Raw genomic sequence first — 22,061 nt, 5'->3', positions numbered from 1 at the left:
ATATATTAAAATCCACTGAATTGTATACTTTAAAAGAGTAAATGTGACCATATGTGAATTATATCATAATAAAAGGGGGGTAAACAACAAAAAAGTCACAAAATCTATGTCAAAAATGGGAAAAAACAAAGCAAGAAAACTTCTTGGTAAGATGAAGAAAGTGCTATCACCAAAGTGTCTGGGATTCAGTGACACACAGTATGTGAGAAACACTGTTTGCCAGGCACTGGCAAGGCCACTGAATGAAATGGATATTTAAATGACCAAAGGAAAAATTTTTCTTGCATAAAGATCAAAGGAGGACCCTGAACCAAGATGTCAGAGTAGAAGGACACGCTCTCACTCCCTCTTGTGGGAACACCAGAATCACAACTAGCTGCTGGACAGTCATTGATAGGAAGACACAGGAACTCACTGAAAAAGATACCCCACATCCAAAGACAAAGGAGAAGCCACAATGAGATGGTAGGAGGGGTGCAATCACAGTAAAATCAAATCCAGTAACTGCTGGGTGGGTGACTCACAGACTGCAGAACACTTAAACCACAGAAGTCCACTCACTGGAATGAAGGTCCTGAGCCCCATGTCAGGCTTCCCAACCTGGGGGTCCTGCAAAGGGAGGAGGAATTCCTAGAGAATCAGACTTTGACGGCTAGTGGGATTTAATTGCAGGACTTTGACAGGACTGGGGGAAACAGAGACTCCAATCTTGGAGGGCACACACAAAGCAGTATGCACATTGGGACCCAGGGGAAGGAGCAGTGACCCAGAGGAGACTGAACCAGACCTACCTACTAGTGTTGGAAGGTCTCCTGCAGAGGCGGGGGGTGGCTGTGGCTCACCGTGGGGACAAGGACACTGGCAGCAGAAGTTCCAGGAAGTACTCCTTGGCGTGAGCCCTCCCAGAGTCTGCCATTAGCCCCACCAAAGAGCCTAGGTAGGCTCCAGTATTGGGTTGCCTCAGGCCAAACAACCAACAGGGAGGGAAGCCAGCCCCACCCATCAGTAGTCAAGTAGATTAAAGTTTTACTGAGCTCTGCCCACCAGAGCAACAGTCACCTCTACCCACCACCAGTCCCTCCCATCATGAAACTTGCACAGCTTCTTAGACAGCCTCATCCACCAGAGGGCAGACAGCAGAAGCAAGAAGAACTACAATCCTGCAGCCTGTGGAACAAAAACCACATTCACAGAAAGACAGACAAGATGAAAAGGCAGAGGGCTATGTACCAGATGAAGGAACAAGATAAAACCCCAGAAAAACAAATAAATGAAGTGGAGGTAGGCAACCTTCCAGAAAAAGAATTCAGAATAATGATAGTAAACATGATCCAGGACCTCGGAAAAAGAATGGAGGCAGGGCTTTCCTGGTGCGCAGTGGTTGAGAGTCCGCCTGCCGACGCAGGAGACACAGGTTCGTGCTCCAGTCCAGGAAGGTCCCACATGCCGTGGAGTGGCTGTGCCCATAAGCCATGGCCGCTGAGCCTGCATGTTTGGAGCCTGTGCTCTGCAACAGGAGAGGCCACAAAACTGAGAGGGCGGGGTACCACAAAAAAACAAAAACAACAACAACAACAAAAAGAATGGAGGCAAAGATCGCAAAGATGCAAGAAATATTTAACAAAGACCTAGGAGAGTTAAAGAACAAACAAACAGAGGTGAAGAATACAATAACTGAAATGAAAACTACACTAGAAGGAATCAATAGCAGAATAACTGAAGCAGAAGAACGGATAAGTGACCTGGAAGACAGAATGGTGGAATTCACTGCTGCAGAACAGAATAAAGAAAAAAGAATGAAAAGAAATGAAGACAGCCTAAGAGACCTCTGGGACAACGTTAAACGCAGAAACATTCGCATTATAGGGGTCCCAGAAGGAGAAGAGAGAGAAAGGACCAGAGAAAATATTTGAAGAGATTATAGTCGAAAACTTCCCTAACATGGGAAAGGAAATAGCCACCCTAGTCCAGGAAGCGCAGAGAGTCCCATACGGGATAAACCCAAGGAGAAACACACCAAGACACATAGTAATCAAACTGGAAAAAATTAAAGACAAAGAAAAATTATTGAAAGCAGCAAGGGAAAAATGACAAATAATATACAAGGGAACTCCCATAAGGTTAACAGCTGATTTCTCAGCAGAAAGTCTACAAGCCAGAAAGGAGTGGCATGATATACTTAAAGTGATGAAAGGGAAGAACCTACAACCACGAATACTCTACCCATCAAGGATCTCATTCAGATTCGATGGAGAAATCAAAAGCTTTACAGACAAGCAAAAGCTGAGAATTCAGCACCACCAAACCAGCTCTACAACAAATGTTAAACAAACTTCTCTAAGTGGGAAACACAAGAGAAGAAAACGACCTACAAAAACAAACCCAAAACAATTAAGAAAATGGTCATAGGAACATACATATCGATAATTAATTTAAATGTGAATGGATTAAATGCTCCAACCAAAAGACAGAGGCTTGCTGAATGGATACAAAAACAAGACCCATATATATGCTGTCTACAGGAGACCCACTTGAGAACTAGGGACTCGTACAGACTGAAAGTGAGGGGATGGAAAAAGATATTCCATGCAAATGGAAATCAAAAGAAAACTGGACTAGCAATTCTCATATCACACAAAATAGACTTTAAAATAAAGAACGCTACAAGAGACAAGGAAGCACACTACATAATGATCAAGGGATCAATCCAAGAAGAAGATATAACAATTATAAATATATATGCATGCAACATAGGAGCACCTCAATACATAAGGCAACTGCTAATAGCTATAAAAGAGGAAATCGACAGTAACACAATAATAGTGGGGGACTTTAACACCTCAGTTACACCAATGGACAGATCATCCAAAATGAAAATAAATAAGGAAACAGAAGCTTTAACTGACACAATAGACCAGATAAATTTAATTGATATTTATAGGACATTCCATCCAAAAACAGCAGATTACACTTTCTTCTCAAGTGCGCATGGAACATTCTCCAGGATAGATCACATCTTGGGTCACACATCAAGCCTCAGTAAATTTAAGAAAACTGAAATCATATCAACCATCTTTTCTGACCACAAATGATCAGAAATGAATTACAGGGAAAATAACGTAAAAAACACAAACACATGGAGGCTAAACAATACGTTACTAAATAACCAAGAGATCACTGAAGAAATCAAAGAGGAAATCAAAAAACACCTAGACACAAATGACAATGAAAACATGACGATCCAAAACCTATGGGATGCAGCCAAAGCAGTTTTAAGAGGGAAGTTTATAGCTATACAAGCCTACCTCAAGAAACAAGAAAAATCTCAAATAAACAATCTAAGCTTACACCTAAAGGAACTATAGAAAGAAGAACAAACAAAACCCAAAGTTTGCAGAAGGAAACAAATCATAAAGATCAGAGCAGAAATAAATGAAATAGAAACAAAGAAAACAGTAGCAAAGATCAATAAAACAAAAAGCTGGGTCTTTGAAAAGATAAACAAAATTGATAAATTATTAGCCAGACTCATCAAGAAAAAGAGGGAGAGGACTCAAATCATTAAAATTAGAAATGAAAAAGGAGAAGTTACGACAGACACTGCAGAAATACAAAGCATCCTAAGAGACTACTACAAGCAACTCTATGCCAATAAAATGGACAACCTGGAAGAAATGGACAAATTCTTAAAAAGGTATAAGCTTCCAAGACTGAACCAGGAAGAAATAGAAAATATGAACAGACCCATCACAAGTAATGATATTAAAGCTGTGATTAAAAATCTTCCAACAAAAAAAAGTCCAGGACCAGATGGCTTCACAGGTGAATTCTATCAAACATTTAGAGAAGAGCTAACACCCATCCTTCTCAAACTCTTCCAAAAAACTGCAGAGGAAGGAACACTCTGAAACTCATTCTATGAGGCCACCATCACCCTGATACCAAAGCCAAACAAAGATACTACAAAAAAAGAAAATGACAGACCAATATCACTGATGAATATAGATGCAAAAATCCTCAACAAAATACTAGCAAACAGAATCCAACAACATGTTAAAAGGATCAGAAACCATGATCAAGTGGGATTTATCCCAGGGATGCAAGAATTCTTCAATATACGCAAATCAATCAATGTGATACACCGTATTAACAAATTGAAGAATAAAAACCGTATGATCATCTCAATAGATGCAGAAAAAGCTTTTGACAAAATTCAACATCCATTTATGATAAAAACTCTCCAGAAAGTGGGCATAGAGGGAACCTACCTCAATATAATAAAGGCCATATATGACAAACCCACACCCAACATCATTCTCAATGGTGAAAAACTGAAAGCATTTCCTCTAAGATCAGGAACAAGACAAGGATATGTCCACTCTCACCACTATTATTCAACATAGTTTTGGAAGTCCTAGCCATGGCAATCAGAGAAGAAAAAGAAATAAAAGGAATACAAATTGGAAAAGAAGAAGTAAAACTGTCACTGTTTGCAGATGACATGATACTATACATAGAGTATCCTAAAGATGCCACCAGAAAACTACTAGAGCTAATCAATGAATTTGGTAAAGTTTCAGGATACAAAATTAATGCACAGAAATCTCTTGTATTCCTATAAACTAATGATGAAAATTCTGAAAGAGAAATTAAGGGAACACTCCCATTTACCACTGCAACAAAAAGAATAAAATACCTAGGGAGACAAAAGTCCTGTAGGCAGAAAACTATAAGACACTGATGAACGAAATTAAAGATGGTACCAACATACAGAGAGATATACCATGTTCTTGGACTGGAAGAATCAATATTGTGAAAATGACTATACTACCCAAAGCAATCTACAGATTCAGTGCAATCCCTATGAAATTACCAATGGCATTTTTTCCAGAACTAGAACAAAAAATCTTAAAATTTGTATGGAGACACAAAAGACCCCGAATAGCCAAAACAGTCTTGAAGGAAAAAAACGGAGCTGGAGGAATCAGACTCCCTGACTTCAGACTATACTACAAAGCTACAGTAATCAAGACAATATGGTACTTGCACAAAAACAGAAACACAGATCAATGGAACAAGATAGAAAGCCCAGAGATAAACCCACACACCTATGGTCAACTAATCTATGACAAAGGAGGCAAGGATATACAATGGAGAAAAGACAGTCTCTTCAATAAATGGTGCTGGGAAAACTGGACAGCTACATGTAAAAGAATGAAATTAGAACACTCCCTAACACCATACACAAAAATAAACTCAAAATGGATTACAGACCTAAATGTAAGACCGGACACTATAATACTCTGAGAGGAAAACACAGGAAGAACACTCTTTGACATAAATCACAGCAAGATCTTTTTTGATCCACCTCCTACAGTAATGGAAATAAAAACAAAAATAAACAAATGGGACCTAATGAAACTTCAAAGCTTTTGCACAGCAAAGGAAACCATAAACAAGATGAAAAGACAACCCTCAGAATGGGAGAAAATATTTGCAAATGAATCAACGGACAAAGGATTAATCTCCAAAATATATAAACAGTTCACGCAGCTCAATATTAAAAAAACAAACAACCCAATCCAAAAATGGGCAGAAGACCTAAATAGACATTTCTCCAAAGGACACATACAGATGGCCAAGAAGCACATGAAAAGCTGCTCACTATCACTAATTATTAGAGAAATGAAAATCAAAACTACACTGAGGTATCACCTCACACCAGTTAGAATGGGCATTATCAGAATATCTACAAACAACAAATGCTGGAGAGGGTGTGGAGAAAAGGGAACCCTCTTGCACTGTTGGTAGCAATGTAAATTGATACAGCCACTATGCAGAACACTATGGAAGTTCCTTAAAAAACTAAAAATAGACATACCATATGATCCAGCAATCCCACTACTGGGCATATACCCAGAGAAAACCATAATTCAAAAAGATACATGCACCCCAATGTTCATTGCAGTACTATTTACAATAGCCAGGTCATGGAAACAACCTAAATGCCCATGGACAGACGAATGGATAAAGAAGTTGTGGTACATATATACAATGGAATATTAGTCAGCCATAAAAAGGAATGAAATTGGGTCATTTGTTGAGACGTGGATGGATCTAGAGACTGTCATACAGAGTGAAGTAAGTCAGAAAAAGAAAAACAAATATCATATATTAACGCATATATGTGGAACCTAGAAAAATGGTACAGATGAACTGGTTTGCAGGGCAGAAATTGAGACACTGATGTAGAGAACAAACGCATGGACACCAAGGGGGGAAAGTGGTGGGGGAGTGGGGTGGTGGTGTGATGAACTGGGCGATTGGGATTGACATGTATACCCTGATATGTATAAAATGGATAACTAATGAGAACCTGCTGTATAAAAAAATAAATAAAATAAAATTTAAAAATTAAGAAAAAAAAAATGACCAAGGGCTTCAAGTTATCACAGATGGAGGTATTCATCTGCCTTCATTTCTACAGCAGGGGTCAGTGAATTATTATTAGTAGTAGTATTAGTATTTGGCCCATAAGCCAAATCTGACACCCCTCCCCTACTTGTTTTTGTATGAAGTACAGATAAAATATTTAATTTTATATTTTTAAATGGTTATAAAATAAAAAGAAAATTAATATTTTGTTATAAATCAAAATTATATGAAATTTGTGTTCATAAATAGAGCTTTGCTGGAACACAGCCATGCCCATTTTGCAAGACAATGGTAGAGATGAGCAGTTGTGGCAGAGACCATATGGTCCACAAAGCCTAAAATATGATATGGCCTTTCACAGAAAGTTTGCCCTCCCTTAATCTAAACCACTGAGATGATAGAAGTCACTGGACAACTGATTTTGCTAATAAGGGCACTCAGGGTCCAGAGGAATGCAGCTCCTACACATCTTGCATCTTTTTCAGGCTGGTATTTCCCTGATGACTATTCCAGCTTCCTTTAAACACATTAGCCCAATCAGTTGGGCTACAGTGATATTTTCCCTTCCTGTTCAATTAAGATTGTATTGTTTCTACATTTCCTATTGATTTTAATGGTCAAGCTCTTAGAGGTCTAGGGGTACCTTCCTGCTGCCTGTGTGTATGATCTCTTCCCTTGGGACAGGGGATAGCAGACACAGTCAGTGCCCTCCCATATCTCTCAGACCTTTAGGTGGGCTCCAGATGCCTTCCAACTGCCAATATCTGCCTCTTGTTGCCTGAGGACTTTTTTCAGAAGTACAATAGCCTTCTTACCAAAACTTCCGGCAGGTGAAAAATGCAAAGGAATTAACACCCCTAGGAGTAACCCTCAACCAGTAACTCTTGAAGTTGGCAGATAAATAGCCCAGCTGTCTCATCCCTTGGGCATGTATATGCATAATTTCCAAGAAGGTCCTTGTGGGATTAAGCTCTAGTCTCCCACTATAGCAGATCACTTAATATTATGTTATAGTTGCTTTTCTTCCCCTCTTTTACTTCTCCTGTTCATATCAGTGTCTCCTGAAATTCCCAAATAACCTGATTAAACTAGAATTCTTATCTCAGCCTCGGCTTCAAGAGAATCCAAACTAAACACTGGAACTAAAATGACCCCTCCTGTAGCCCTTGAAGTCGAATCCCAAGGGGGGAAGTTGTACTTGGTATAATATACAGAATCCCAAGAAATTTCAGCTCTTTCAACAAGGGTCAAGATGAGGACTGGCTAGAAGTAAGTTTGTTCTCTTCCCAAGAGAGGTCAAGAATAAACGCTTGCACTGAGAATAAAACCAAGTTTTCCCTAGGTCCCTACTCGTTCCATCATTGGAGATGATTGCCTGTTACCTGAAGTTCAAGTTATATTGCCTCAGTTTAGACCCATATGTTTAGCGGCCTAATGGACATCATCTGGTTGTAGCCCACACTTCACTTTTATATATGTTATATGTATGTATATATGTATATGTGTATGTACATATACAAGCACAGAGATTATATATGTATATATAAAATCTAACTCAATATTATCTATATCCTCCCCTATTCAACTCCATCCCCCAAAACAAATAAATTAATAAAAGCCTTGTCTTCTGATATTCCTTATTTCACTCATGGTCTCACCCTCCAACACAGTTTCCAAATTTAGAAATATTCTTAGCCATGCCCTCTCTGGCACGCCCCACACGTAGCTGGTCACCAAGTCCTCCGGTGCTGGGGCCAGAGTACCTGTGCATCACTGTTGCTCCTAACATCTCCTATCTCCTAACTGACCTCCTGCTACTAGTCTTTCCTATGCCATTTGGCTCTCTGCACTGCTGCCAAAATTATCTTTCAGAAAAAACAATCAATTGTATTCTGCCACCTTGCTCTGAAACCTCTTTGACTCCATTTTGCCTACAGAATGAATTTCAAATCTTCTTGTTATGTCCCTAAGGCCCTTACCAACTGGCCCAGCCTCCCTAGAAGTTAGCTATTTCTCACACATATATGAGTGATTATTTTTCAGATGGATACAGATGCTGTTGAGATGAAGAAAATAAAAAATTCATTTCAAAGTTTTACTGAATTCATACTAGTTTTATTCATGTATTTTTCAATCAATGGAACACAAAAATGTATAACTGTTATCATGTGGAGCTGTAATTTTCTGATGTTTAAAAAAAATTCTCATACTTGAAAAGTTGAGAGTCAACTAGATTTATGTTTTTTTAAAGTACTTTTCCAACTTTCAGCACTTATTCACGCTAAGTAACTTTTTAAAGGCAGGGGCATTCCAAGGATGTAGACTTTAAGAACAATGGTATATATGGGCTGAACAATAAATTTGGTCTTGTAACAGCATAAGCATGTATCTATATAGTGTGGGTGACAGTGGGTGGTGGAAAGGAGATTAGTCTAGGGCTTATATATCGATAAATAGGTCAGGATACTATACTTTATTTTCAATAATTCAATTAAAACAAGTCTGGCTCCTTAGGCAGACTTCAATAAGGAAACTGGAGTAAAGCTACCTGAATTATAATACAATTTAGCCTTCCATAATGTCCTGTAATAAGAAGGGAGGATGGAAACAGTTTTCCCCCTCGTGAAGCCACTAATTCTTCAGCATCACCAGGACACCATCTCGTATTGGACAGGCTCCCATTATAGAATCAGAATGTGGTGACTGGAAGAAGCAGACGCTGGATTCAAATGGATTTGGCTTCAAATCCTGGCAACACTCTTGGTAGCTCTGTGACCTTGAACAAGTCACTTCTCTGAGTCTCAACTTCTTCATCTATAACACAAATAACAGATCCGTTGTACAACATTACGACTTTAAATGAAATTAAGTTGTTCTTGTAGGTATTAATGTCTTTTTTTCTTTCCCTGTTACTAAAATTACCATGCTCCCAAATATCTCATATATGTTTAAGGCTTCAAACCCCATGTCTGGAAAGATCCTTAGAGCCTAATTAGACCTTACTTAGTTTTCAGATATGGAACTCAAAAGAGGTCAGGTAAGTTTCCTGTCATAATATAATGAAGCGATAATATTTGGAATAACCACAAAGGAAAATAAGGAAAAATAAAATTAAAAGATTTTGAGAGTTGCTGAAAAGGATCAAGGTCAACAGAGGTAAAACAAAAATAGCCCACACATGTGCATCAGGGAAAGGATGTTCTCCAAAAATACTTTTCAGAACCAGAAAGGAAGAAAGCAGATACCAAAGGTCTCCCTGCCTCTGCACCTACTGCTGTTGGAGATGGTTATCCAAATGTCCCTCATGTTTCTGCAGGTCTTGCAAGCAGAGGCACTGACTGCCTTTGAACCAAGCCATCTTTTCAAGAATGGCTGTATAGTGAACAGTTGAGAAATGAAGACAGTCTCCCCCTCTAGAGCAAAGGGAGGTTTTTCTTACTTCCCATTATAAAAGATTTGGGTTCTCTAAGCTCAGGGCTCTTCTCTGTAACACAACCCACTCACTGCCCATGCAGTTGTCACCTAGCCCTCTTCACTGCCCTGTAGGAATCTGGGTTTAGGAAACCAATGCAAGAAAATGCTGATGCTTGGCTACTGCTATTACTGTAATTAAATCCTTTGTCTCTGATCCAGGAGTCTCATATCTTCTGCCCACATCCATGAAACTGTCTGGCTAACTTGTTAGTTTGCAAGTAGGGGGAAATCATGTCAGACTCTCCACAGTTCTGGACATTTGCTAGGTATTATCAATGATCAAAGCTGGCTTTAAGTCCTTAAAGTAGAAACTTTAAAATAGGTTCCCCTGACCACCTCATGCAGACTACTAGCAACTAAGGCAGACCCAGAAATAGTAATAATAACCATTTATTTAGTGTATGGAAACTCTTAGTGCCCCATTAAAATCTCCTTTGGATCTCTTCTAGCAGCTCCATGATCTAATCCCCCAGCTTCAGAGGGCTTTGCTGCTAACATCAGGCACCTGTGACCTTCTCCAGAGGCTTGACCTTGGGCACCAGAGCCACCTCACCTGTGCAGAAAACAGGAAGTGGCAGGGGATTTAAATTTCTTCCAGGAAGCCTTGAAGACAATGACTGACTGAAGTAGAAGTAGGGGTGCCCTGCTTCTTTTCCTCAAAGCTGGATAAACTCTATGGGTATAATTTATGTTCCAGAAGTTCCTGTGGGGTCAGGTTGAGACTGACTGATTGTGATTTGGGCCATTTGAGGGCCTTCAGGTAGTTTAATTTCACCCTTTGCTATATTCCCAGCATTCAAATAGGCCTAGCAGAAATCCCACCTAGGAAACTGCCCAGCCCAGGAAAAACTCCAATCTGAAAACTTGGCAGCAACAGCCCGGTTCAGGCAGCAGAAGAATGCTTTTCCTTGGCAGCCGTACTGGCATCTGGGGGAAGTCCTGAAGTGGGAAGAGCCTAGAGGGCTTCTCTAGGGAAAGTTTATACAGCTGGGAAGCAAAAGCAGGCTGCTAGTCCTCCCTGCCACCCTAAAAAGACCACTGCTGTCCATGTATGGCTGCAAATCCAGTTCATAGGGCTACCATGACACTACATCCATAATGAGTCTTGTCTCAACAGCACCCCTTGACTCCTACCTGCAGGCAGCCTAAGGATGCTGTGATGGTTAAATTTTATTTGTCAACTTGGCTAAGCCATGACAGCCAGTTTGATCAAACATTAGTCTGGAGGTTGACGTGAAGGAATTTGGTAGGTGTGATTAATTTCTACAATCAGTTGACTTTAAGTAGAGCAGATTACCCTTGACAATGTGGGTGGGCCTCATCCTATTAGATGACGGCCTGAGCAGCAAAAACAGGTTTCTGGAGAAGAATTCTTCCTCAAGACTCAAGATAGAGGTCCTACCTGAGTTTCCAGCATGCTAGTCCACCCCATTGATTTCAGACTTGTCATCCCCCACATAACTGCATGAGCCAGTTCCTTAAAATAAATCTCTTTACATATAATTACACACAATCTCCTACTGGTTCTGTTTCTCTAGAGAAACTGATACAGGTATGTTCCACCATTCCCAGTCTCATATGCCCCAGGAAAACACGGCTATGGCCTTCATTTTAGCCAGTTCTTCAGCCACATTCAACCTAACTGAACTTGAGCTAACCAGCCCCCTAGGCTTATACTTCCAGATTGCAAGTATATCCCTACGATTATGTGTCTGTCCAGTGCCCAACTGCAGTCAGGTGCTCTTTTACACACTCTTTGGACAGGTAGCTGATTACATAGCTCAGCTACCTATCCAGCCCCCATGGAACATGCCTAGAGCCAATCTCTACCTTCCTTCACACAGAACACCCTATACCCCAAAGTACACTTTTCCTCTGCCATCTCCCAGCATGCTTTTCCTCCTGGAACCACTGGCATCTCAGTGGAATGCTCTACCATCAGGGTCAACTCCTCCTCACCTGACTGTACTCACCGGAGCACAGGTCAAGGTTCACCTCCAGGCAAACTGTTTCTGCTAAAGGGAGAGGAGTCTTAACCAAGAACAGGTAAATTGCCAAGTATAACCATATCTTGTCTCGGTCATCATGTCCCCTGCTCCAGCCTCCTTAGTACCAGCCATATTTGATCTACATACACAAGCATTCTGGGCTTTGCCTCCTGTTTGGTCAGTGCTATCCATTCAGCTTTGTTCTCTCATAAGCTCTCATTTTGAGATTCTGGACTCTGGAATCAGAGATATACATTTTAGAATCCTGGCTTTATCACTTACAAGCTGGGTGACATTAAACCTCAGTTCTTCACCTGTCAGGTGGAGGCCATCTAACAACTTTCCAGGACTGCTGTGGGTTTAGAAGTAATCAGAGTATTAGTGAGATCTAGCAGAGCATCTGGCACACAGTAGGAGCTTTTAAAATGTCAGCCATTAGGGAGTTCCCTGGTAGCCTAGTGGTAAGGATTCTGGGCTTCCACTGCCATGGCCTGGGTTCAATCCCCAGTCAGGGAACTGAGATCCCACAAGCTGCATGGCATGGCCAAAAAATAATGTCAGCCATTGTTATTATCCTTGTGGGATAAAAGTTAATATTTGACATCCAGGCACCACCACAATTATTTTTGTAAAAAAAGACATCTTACATCTGGCCCAGGATAGCCTGCAAACCCTTCCAGACTGGAGAACCTAAGCAGAAGACTTCCCAACTACTCCCATAAATCTGCAACAAACTTAAGACAGGAAATATTTAAAACTACTTAAAGTTTTCATATTTTGAAATTTCAATTTTCTTAGACATTTACAGTCTTTGAGCTTCACTCTTCCATATGTGAAAGGAGCTGGTTTGTCAGCTTCCCCTAATGGTAGCTCACAAAAATAACTTTTCATGAGAAGTCTATAGAAAATTGAATTAATTCCTATGATTCTTAGCTCTAAATGCACATCATAAGTAACCCCTGTACAGCTTTGTAAAATGTTCTCACACTGGATCTCCAAGAAAGAATTCCACTTCTATGGGTCTCTGTGTGGCCTGGATGATTGCATCTTTTAAAAGCCCCCTTGGAGATTCTGATGACTTGAACACCACTTGAAGCTTGAACACCACTGACTTACTCTCTGATTTTAGATAACTCAAAACTGTACAGAGAGATGCGATGTAGAAATAGATGTGGACTTGCACCACGGGGGCTGCGGGCACCCCTCAGCTGTTCTCAGCCTGCTCTCTCTTTTCCCCCCGCCCCCTGCCCCCAGCACCTCCGCATTCTGCTTGTCTGGATACATTAGTTCAGACTGCAAGTTACCCAACTCCTGCAGGGTTCCAGCAGGGCTTCAAAGGGGTGGAGCCCCTGCTGCACTAGGCAGATGCTACCTCAGACCAGCAGTCCAGAGGAAAAGGGGGATGGGTAGGAGGGAGCTGTGTATAGAATAGAAGCAAGGAGCAGAGAAAAGGGAGAGGGTGAGGGGTAAAGCTGTATTTATGCATCTGGCTGTCAGAAAAGAAGGGTGACCAAGTAAGAGGGGTTTCCACAGAGAATAACAAGCCCCTCCCAGCCATTCAGAGGTTGCCTGGTTTGCTGCACTGTACATAATGTTGCTTCTGCTTCTGTTTACATCTCTTTTAGAGAAAATTATTGCCTAGCATTGTTACGTTCCCCTGCATCTTATTCCTGTCCCCACTCCGTGACAGTACATTATCGGTAGGTTCTCTCTCCTCCTATTCTCATATCTGGTAGCAGGATGCAGTGGTTAGCTGGCACAGATTTGTTGCTCTATGGATTTGTGTTGCATTAATGAATGGAGAGCTGGTAGACTGCCCTCCCCACAGGAACACACACAGTGCCCCAGACTCTAGATGCCATTCTACATTGTCCCCAGGCAGAATGCATCCCTCCTTCCTCTGGGTCTGCAGCATCTGGTACTTCACTTATGGTTACTCCAGTCTAATCTGTCCTGTAGCTCTTGGGTTACGTCTGTGTCACTGCTGCCAGGCTGTGAGCACCTCAGGTAAATGGGTTGCTTTGTCCACCAACTCCCGGCACAGCACTGACATTAGGTAGGCTCTTGAATATTTTCTACCTCCAAGCCAATTTTCTATCTCCATATTATTTCACTGTCATCTGGTTTCTTCATCACTTGGAATAAAATCAATGAAGGGGAAGAAACACCGGGTAGGAACCTGGTCATACAGCTGCAGATAACCTATAAGACCTCTTGAGTTTCCGTATCTGTCCACCAACTGGACTGAATCAGCTCCAAGGACACCCAGAGATTGAAGCACTAAACATATAGAAGATATCTGGAAGCATGGCACTGGGGAAAGCAAATGAACCTGTATAAATTCCCTGCAGATCAACCTTACTTCATAGAAACCTCACCATTACTTTGAAATGTATATTTTATTCCCATTTGAAGAACAAAAAAGAGAGTCTCAGAGCTTTGATTTGTTTAAGGTCAGAGAGAATGCCTAGGATTGGAACTCAAACCTGTCTGAACCCACAGCCCACTCTCTCCACACACTGCTTCACCAGTGGGAGACTGACCACACAAGACAGGGTCTTGGGGATGGTGCTGAAGAACCATAGCTTCATTAGGATGGAAAATAGTTTTCATCCTCCCTTTTATCACAGATTGTAATAAAAGACAGAGTTTTGCAATATGACATTTCTATATTACTAAATCATGTCCTTTCCCAACTCTGCCTTTATTCCCCTTTTGGAGTCATTTTAAAAAGCTAGGGGCATTTAAAATTTTTATTTGAATTATTGAGAATGAAGATAAAATCATTCCCAGCTTTTTATAGGCCTTAGGGCTTGTATTCCTACACCATCCTACCTCCACCATCCTACCTTACAATTTCCCCCTTCGGTTCCCCCAATATACATAGAAAACCAAATTTATCAGTCCAAGTACACCATTGAACTTAGAGTCCATATCCTTCTACTAACTTTGGCTAAGAAAATTTCTTGAAATAAACTCTGAAACCTGTATGACATATTTCATGAGAATCTAATCTAGTTGGTTTCCCAATATTTATGAGAATACCTTTCCTACCAAATATAAAAATCCATCTCTACCTGATAATAGTTGTGCTTTTTAAAGTATCCATTGATTGAGAAAATAGTCAAAATGATAAAAAGTCAAAATGAATTCAGTCGAGTTTGGAAATGTTTATATTTTCTGCATCTATATGGCATCTATAATCCATCTGAAAAGTAATCACTTATATATGTGTGAAAAATAGCTGACTGCAAGATAGGCCAGGCCAATCATCAAGGGCCTTGGGCAGCATACCAAGGAGATTCATATTTATTTTGTAGGCAAAATGGAGTCAAAAGTTTTAAAGCAAACTGACAGGACCAGATTGATTTTTCTTTCAGAAGATAATTTTGGCAGCAGTATAGACAGCCAATTGTGAAATGGGAAGAACAGTGGCAAGAGTTCAGGAAGGAAGTGGAAAATGACATTGGAGCCACAGTGATGCAGAGATACCTCTGACCCCAACATTGGAGGACTTGGTAAGCAACCAGGTACAGGCAGTGCAGGACATGGAGGGCCCAAGGTGTCTCAAGATTCAGAAACTTTTGGAGACTGTTACCTCGAAAAGAATAAGGAACACCAGAGGAAGTGTGTACTTTTTGGATGGGGTTGGGGGTTGGAACTGGTGGAATGGTTGGTGAGATTGAATGGATTTATATGTACTAAGTTTGAAATGATAGGGTACATTCAGGTACTGTCTCTCCTGCATGCCACTGGATATTAAAGTCTGATAATGAGGAGATCTGAGCTGGATCTTTAGGCAGCAGTAAATCGTAGTTGTTATGATAATAGCTTACAAGTCAGGCAGACCTTGGTTCAAATCCACTTACTAACTGGCTTGAGCAAAATCCTGAACTTTACTGAGCCTTAGTTTCCTCATTGGGAAAATTGGGATAATTAATACCCACAACAAGGGTTTCTTACAAAAGACTGCAGGGTTTTTCAAAATTAAAGACTATATATATTAGTAACTCACATGGCATATAATAGCTGCTCGACAAATAGCAAGTGCTGTTATGTAGATTGCAAGCCACCAGAGTAAGTGGTACCATCTCCTGATATAGTGAAATTTATCTTTCTTGGAGAGCAAAAGAGAGAAAAATAAAAGGCAGGGAGGGCCCTGGGGATGCCGCACTAGAGAAACAACCAAAGGAAGTGCAGGCAAAAAAAAGCTGAGAAGGCTTCCCTGGTGGCGTAGTGGTTGAGAGTCCGCCTGCCGATGCAGGGGACACGGGTTCGTGCCCCGGTCTGGGAGGATCCCACATGCCGCGGAGCGGCTGGGCCCGTGAGCCATGGCCGCTGAGCCTGCGCGTCCGGAGCCCGTGTACCGCAAAAAAAAAAAAAAAAAAAAAAAAAGGCTGAGAAGACAAGAAGGAAATCAGGAAAAGAGGGTGACCTGGCTGTCATTGGAGGAAAGAGCTTCAACAAGCAGAAGGTGGGTCCAATTCTTGAAGCTATGGACCAATCATTAATCTTGAATTAATGAGGAAACCATAATGCCCTGAAGAGTGACGTGAGGATAATGGCAACCCACTGGGGCAGTATTCAAGTGCTCCTAGAGCTATGAAAGGTGAATTATCAAAACCATTATATAATGACAAGAGAGAGAACATAATCTGGATTAAAAATGAGAGCATAATTTAAAATGAGAGCATAATCTGTATTAAAAATGAGAGCATTGACATTGCAAAAAAATGATGCATCTATTTGACATACCTGAAGCAATTAATGTCTACTGCTAAAGTTTCCACTACAGATGCAAGAAAAAAAGTAATCTTTATGATTTACTATGCTGTATACTTGTTACTTAATACTGTACATCAACTATACTTCAGTAAAAATAAAAAGTTTAAAAAAAGAAATAACCTTATCAAGAGTAAAGAGCCTGTTTTACTCAAAAAAAGGAATCAAAATTTCAAGTTAAAGAAAACTGTCCAAACAAAAAAATGTGCAAGTACTCGTCTATCACTCATCTGAACAATCAAATCCATCGACAACTGCTGTTAGCTCTATTTCCAAAATCAATTCCAAATTCAACCCCTTCTGTGGTGGCTTTCTACTTTGTTAATTTAGCTAAATTGGAGCTTTATTTCCAAGAATTCCTGTGGGTTACATTTTGACATAAGAGAAATTTGCAGGATATTTCACTCTCCAAAGCAAAGCGGCAGCCATTAAAGTCTAAAGGTCAGTACAGGGTGCCCTGCGGCAGTTCACTTATGTTGTTACAGTTTGACATGTTGATTCACCTTCTGGGAGCAGGGCAGCAGCTGGGTCTGGAGCTTCTCCAGCTCCCTCCAAGTCTCCTCTTCTGTCCTCTCCACATCCTGGATCAGGTACTGGGTGAAGGTCACCTGCGACATTAAGTTGGAGGCACTGAGAGATAGATGTAATCCCAATTTGTCCCCATTCTCCCCTGCTTCACGTCCAGCTTTTCTTGTCAACTCCTGGAACCTACTGACTTCAGTGGCCTCAGGCCTCCACTAGATAGAGAGGCACCAGCTTTCCAGAGACTACTCTATCTCCTCCTACAATTGTGTAAGGTCTAAATCCTATAATAAATCCCATATTCCACATTATTCACAGTGGTTTTTTCCTCTGATTGAACACTGACTGATATAGAAATTGAAACTAAAAGTGATTCCAGGGAACAGAAACTTAGGGATGGTTCTCTAAATTAGCTTTGGGTTATCTGGAGCTGATTTCCTGATACAGTTAAAGAGACAAGACTAAAGGAGACAGTGGTAGTTTATGACATGCAAAAGATTTCGTTGAAGTATCACCGGGAGACATCTGTAATCAAGTGTCAACAGAAGGCAAGGATTTGAGTGAACTAACTGCTATCAAGGAAGATTTTAATGAAAATAAAAAAGTTTGGGAGTGAATGAGTGCTTCTAAGTGCACTGAAGAATGTGGGGGGGGGGGGAAAGAAACTGATGAGCTTAAGGATTTATAACTGTCCTGAAAGATAAGGATATCCTGGACCACAGACCAAGATTTCTGAAAACCAAACATGAATTTAATCCTTTGGGTGGCTGAATTACAACACAGGTTGAATTCTCAACTTTGCAGCGTTTCTTATGTTAAGGTTAGGACACAGATTGAGAAGGAATACGAATTAAAATTTGCGATAGGAATATGGGAGCAGATTCCCATGACGCTGGGGACCTTGAACCCCTAAATTCTACTGATCCTCAAGTCCCAGCAAGCCCCAGGAGGTAATCTATGAAGTGTGACTCACAAGGAGGTCAATACACACCTCGAGAACTGCAATATTTTGTCAGTACACGTTGACAGAACCTCAGTAATGTGCAAGGGAATGGATCTTAAATTGTATTGGACCAGGGAAGAAGAAATATATTGTTGGACCCTCCGAAATTAGTTTCTTTAAGTGCACAAAGCAGAGATTCTGAAATCAGTGTGTTAGCTCGAGGGGCTGCAAATGACCCTAAACCTGGAGTTAAAGGTACTTTACACTAAATGAACTTGAAGTTTCATAAGCTTCTTGGTATACTGATGAAGGGATCCAAAGGCTTTGGAAAAATGACATGCTTAAGTGGATTTATTATGCAATACTTGTTCAGATACCTCTATGTCTCCCAGAATGGTCCTGCAGATATACCTCCCACTAAGGCTTTGAGAAATGCATTGGGGAAGGAAGCCCAGCTTCCATAAAGAGCGTTATGGTGGCTGTTCTCTAAAGGTTAGAGATGAGAGGGGGAAATGCTGCCATCAAACTGGGGTCTCTGAATTCAATGGGGAGAATGAGATACTGGACTGGCAGGAGCCAATTGGTAGCATTTAATCACAGAAGACAAGGAAGATATGGTTACCACAATGGGCAGCAGAGCTGAAAGTCAACAGAAGAGTCTGACCCATGGAGACCTTTAACTTTCGATAGTTGATCATAATGTCCCTAGAACTGAAATAGGTGATCACCTTACTGATGTCCAATTTGATTAGTATAAGTAGTGTGGCGAAAAGAAGTCATACCTGATTCAGCAATAAAGAATTGTGGACCCTCAACCAATTGCCAGCCTTAAGCCAGTTCATGGGCCCAAAGCCCTTTGAAAGAAAGGAAGACAGGGTCTCCTCAAGGAACACTCCTACTAGGCAATGAAAAATGTACACTCTAAGTCTTCCTTCCAGCCAGAGTAGTCTTCAACTTAGGGCAATTTTACCCTCCGAAGAGTAGCTGTCAACGTCTGGAGACATTTTGGATCGTCACAACAGGGTAGAGGCTAGGGATGCTACTAAACATCTTACAATGTACAGGACAGTCCCCCAGTGACAAAGAATTATGTAGCCCAAAATGTCAAGAGTGCTAAGGTTGATAAATCCTGCTTTTCCCAAGAGACCTGTGACCACTGAGTTCCAACAAGCAGAAAGTGAGTCAACATCATCACAATTTGCAGTGATTCAGGAGGACCAGGGCTAAACATTAAGCTTGGGTTTGGCATATATGATAAATCAGAGTCACAGCACAGACTGAAGAGTGGTGTGTGGACAGTGCTCACGCACCCCTAGAACTCTGAAAGTTTAATTATCCCAAACAGTACATAGCTGCAAGAGGGAGAAAGCAATCTGGATTAAAAATAGAATATAATTAAACATAGTAACAAACTAAAATTTGTGCTTCAAGTAAAAATGTCAAGTGATCCTTTTTCACTTACCAAATCCAATTCATCAGCAACTGCAATCGAAAAATCAATCCTAAACCCAACTCTTCCCACTTCTGCTACCCCCTCGTTGAAGCCACATGTCTCTCCTAGAAAAGCCACTTTAACAGCCTCTTTACTTCCTCCCTTGTTCCTGGAGAATCTATTCTTGATATGCGGCTGCCAAGTGGTCCTCTTACAATGTAAATTACTCATGACACTCCTGAGCATCACAGAGAGTAGAGCTGAGGATGTGAGATCATAGTGTGGGGATGAAAGTGGGAACTCTTTCCTACCTTGAAGGAAAGCCCAGAGGTATGAGTAAAGAAAACACTGACCCAGTTTTGCTCTGCTTGATGGAGCAAATATGGAAGATCTCCCTGGTTTTCCTGCATCCATTCCTGGTCTTGCCGCCCTTCCACACACACTCTCACAAATTACGCTTGAAAGCAGCAGAGTGATCTATTCAAACCATAAATCAGGTTGCTCAGCATAAAACAAACACCCACAAGGAGACTTCTGGAACCAGCGCCTAAACCAAGTAGTCCCGAGTGGGGCCTGAGGGTCTTACAGCGTTTCATTTCTCCAGGTGATTCTAATGTGTAGCCAAGGCTGAGACCCACTGGCCTACAGCTTGCTTCTCAAAAATCTAATGTGCACACAAATCACCTGAGAGGCTTGTGAACTTTACTTTCTGACCCCAGTAGGGCTGGGTGGGGCCTAAGATGCTACATTTCTAACAAGCTCCCCATGTGGTGCTGATGCTGCCTCCTGAGGACCACGCTCTGAGTAGCCAAAACCTGGGAGGGTAAATCATTGCTCCCCTCTACCCAGTTCACCCTTGCTCATAAATGCTTGAAATCATATTTTTCACCCTCTACCAGCCCTCCAGTTTCTCAGCCTCCTAGACCCACCAATAGCTCTGCAGTCAGCCAGCTCAGGACAGAATCTGTGGACAAATGAATGACAGAATGATGATGTCCACTATGGAAGACACTATATTTCTTCCCACTGTATAGTAAGGCTTCCTTCCAGGTAAAATTAAGCAAAATTCAGCCCTGCTATGTCCCATTGGAGACTGGATCTTCAAAGGGACAGGTTAAAACCTAATCACAGTACCCTCCTCTCTCTCATATGCATCTAGAGCAGTGTTTCTCAACCTTTTAATTATTATCACCTCCCTAAGGAGCATTGTTAGATTTTTTTTAAATAAATTTATTTATTTATTTTTGGCTGCGTTGGGTCTTCGTTGCTGTGCGCAGGCCTTCTCTAGTTGTGGTGAGCAGGGGCTACTCTTCTTTGCGGTGCATGGGCTTCTCATTGCGGTGGCTTCTCCTGTTGCGGAGCACGGACTCTAGGTGCACCGGCTTCAGTAGTTGTGGCTCACGGGCTCTGGAGCGCAGGCTCAGTAGTTGTGGCGCATGGGCTTAGTTGCTCCGCGGCATGTAGGATCTTCCCGGACCAGGGCTCGAACCCGTGTTCCCTACATTGGCAGTCAGATTCTTAACCACTGCGCCACCAGGGAAGTCCCTAGACTTGTTTTTCTAATTGCACCGCCCCCCCCATGAAATGTTAACACCACACATACTCTCGCCCTTTGTAGGGACACAAAACATTGTTAATACCTGTGTTTTTTGCCGCCCCCTTGTGGACAATATCACCCTCAAGGAGTGCAGAATCTGAGCTCTTCCATTCACTCATTCCAACCACCCAGCTCCCAGGCCTGATGTGTAGACCACACACTTATACACTTTTCTCCAGCCTGACCCTTCCAGCCCAAGTTATACATTAGAGAGGACACCGTTTTTAGAATCACACAAACCAAGTTAAACCCAGCCTCTGCTATTTACAAGTTTGGGGACCTCAGGCAAATCTTTCCCTTTCTTATCCTAAGCATCTCAACTGTTAAATGAAATCAAAATATTCACACTGAAAAATTGTTGTGAGGTGTAGGGGGGGAGGGGAAGTGCCCTGTAAAACATAGATTATAATGCCCAGCACAGGGCAAGTGTTTGATAAATGGTCGTAACTGGCCATGATTTGGGGGTGGCCCTCCAGAGCTTCATACCTCAGTTGAGATCAGATCCTTAGCACCTGGCTCCAGTAGCACCTTGATGGCCTTGTATACCACGCCAAATGAAGATTAGACATCTGTCATCAGGCCACAGGGCAGCAAGGAGAAAGACACATCTTCCCTGGAGCATCTACCTGAGAACCAGGAGATCCTAAAGCAGTCCGGGGAGTATTACTGGAGTGGGATAGGGAGCTGAGAGGGACTTACCAGCACAAGTAAACGTACAGCCTGCAGCCAAAGCCACTGCTATCGATTCATAGCCCTGACCCAGTCTCTTCACCTCAGCACTACCCTTGATTACCTCCTGGGCAAGAATAGGTCTGGGCAGCCAAGAAGTGACACCTCACTCCTCTTCTCAAATGCCCCTGGAAACTCTGACTAGAGGCCCATTTCCAG

General features: G+C 41.6%; 1 protein-coding gene across 5 annotated transcripts in view; it reads right to left on the bottom strand.

Moving 5' to 3' along the window:
• LOC307191457 (uncharacterized protein) overlaps positions 1-22,061 on the bottom strand; it is a 93,322-nt gene that overhangs the window by 7,532 nt on the left and 63,729 nt on the right. For 4 of the 5 annotated variants that reach the window (XM_079931581.1, XM_079931583.1, XM_079931582.1 and 1 more), the window contains 2 exons: positions 17,183-17,287; positions 7,856-9,249 (listed from right to left, as the gene is read on the bottom strand). In XM_079931581.1, coding sequence (XP_079787707.1) covers positions 9,067-9,249; positions 17,183-17,287 — 288 coding nt within the window. In that variant the 3' untranslated portion in view covers positions 7,856-9,066. Of the gene's footprint in view, positions 1-7,855; positions 9,250-17,182; positions 17,288-22,061 lie in introns of those variants that run through there. The other variant, XM_079931585.1, reaches the window with a different exon arrangement.

This window comes from Stenella coeruleoalba, assembly GCF_951394435.1.
Source record: "Stenella coeruleoalba genome assembly, chromosome: 9".
Lineage (NCBI taxonomy): Eukaryota > Metazoa > Chordata > Mammalia > Artiodactyla > Delphinidae > Stenella > Stenella coeruleoalba.
This window is presented reverse-complemented; position numbering and strand designations above follow the sequence as displayed.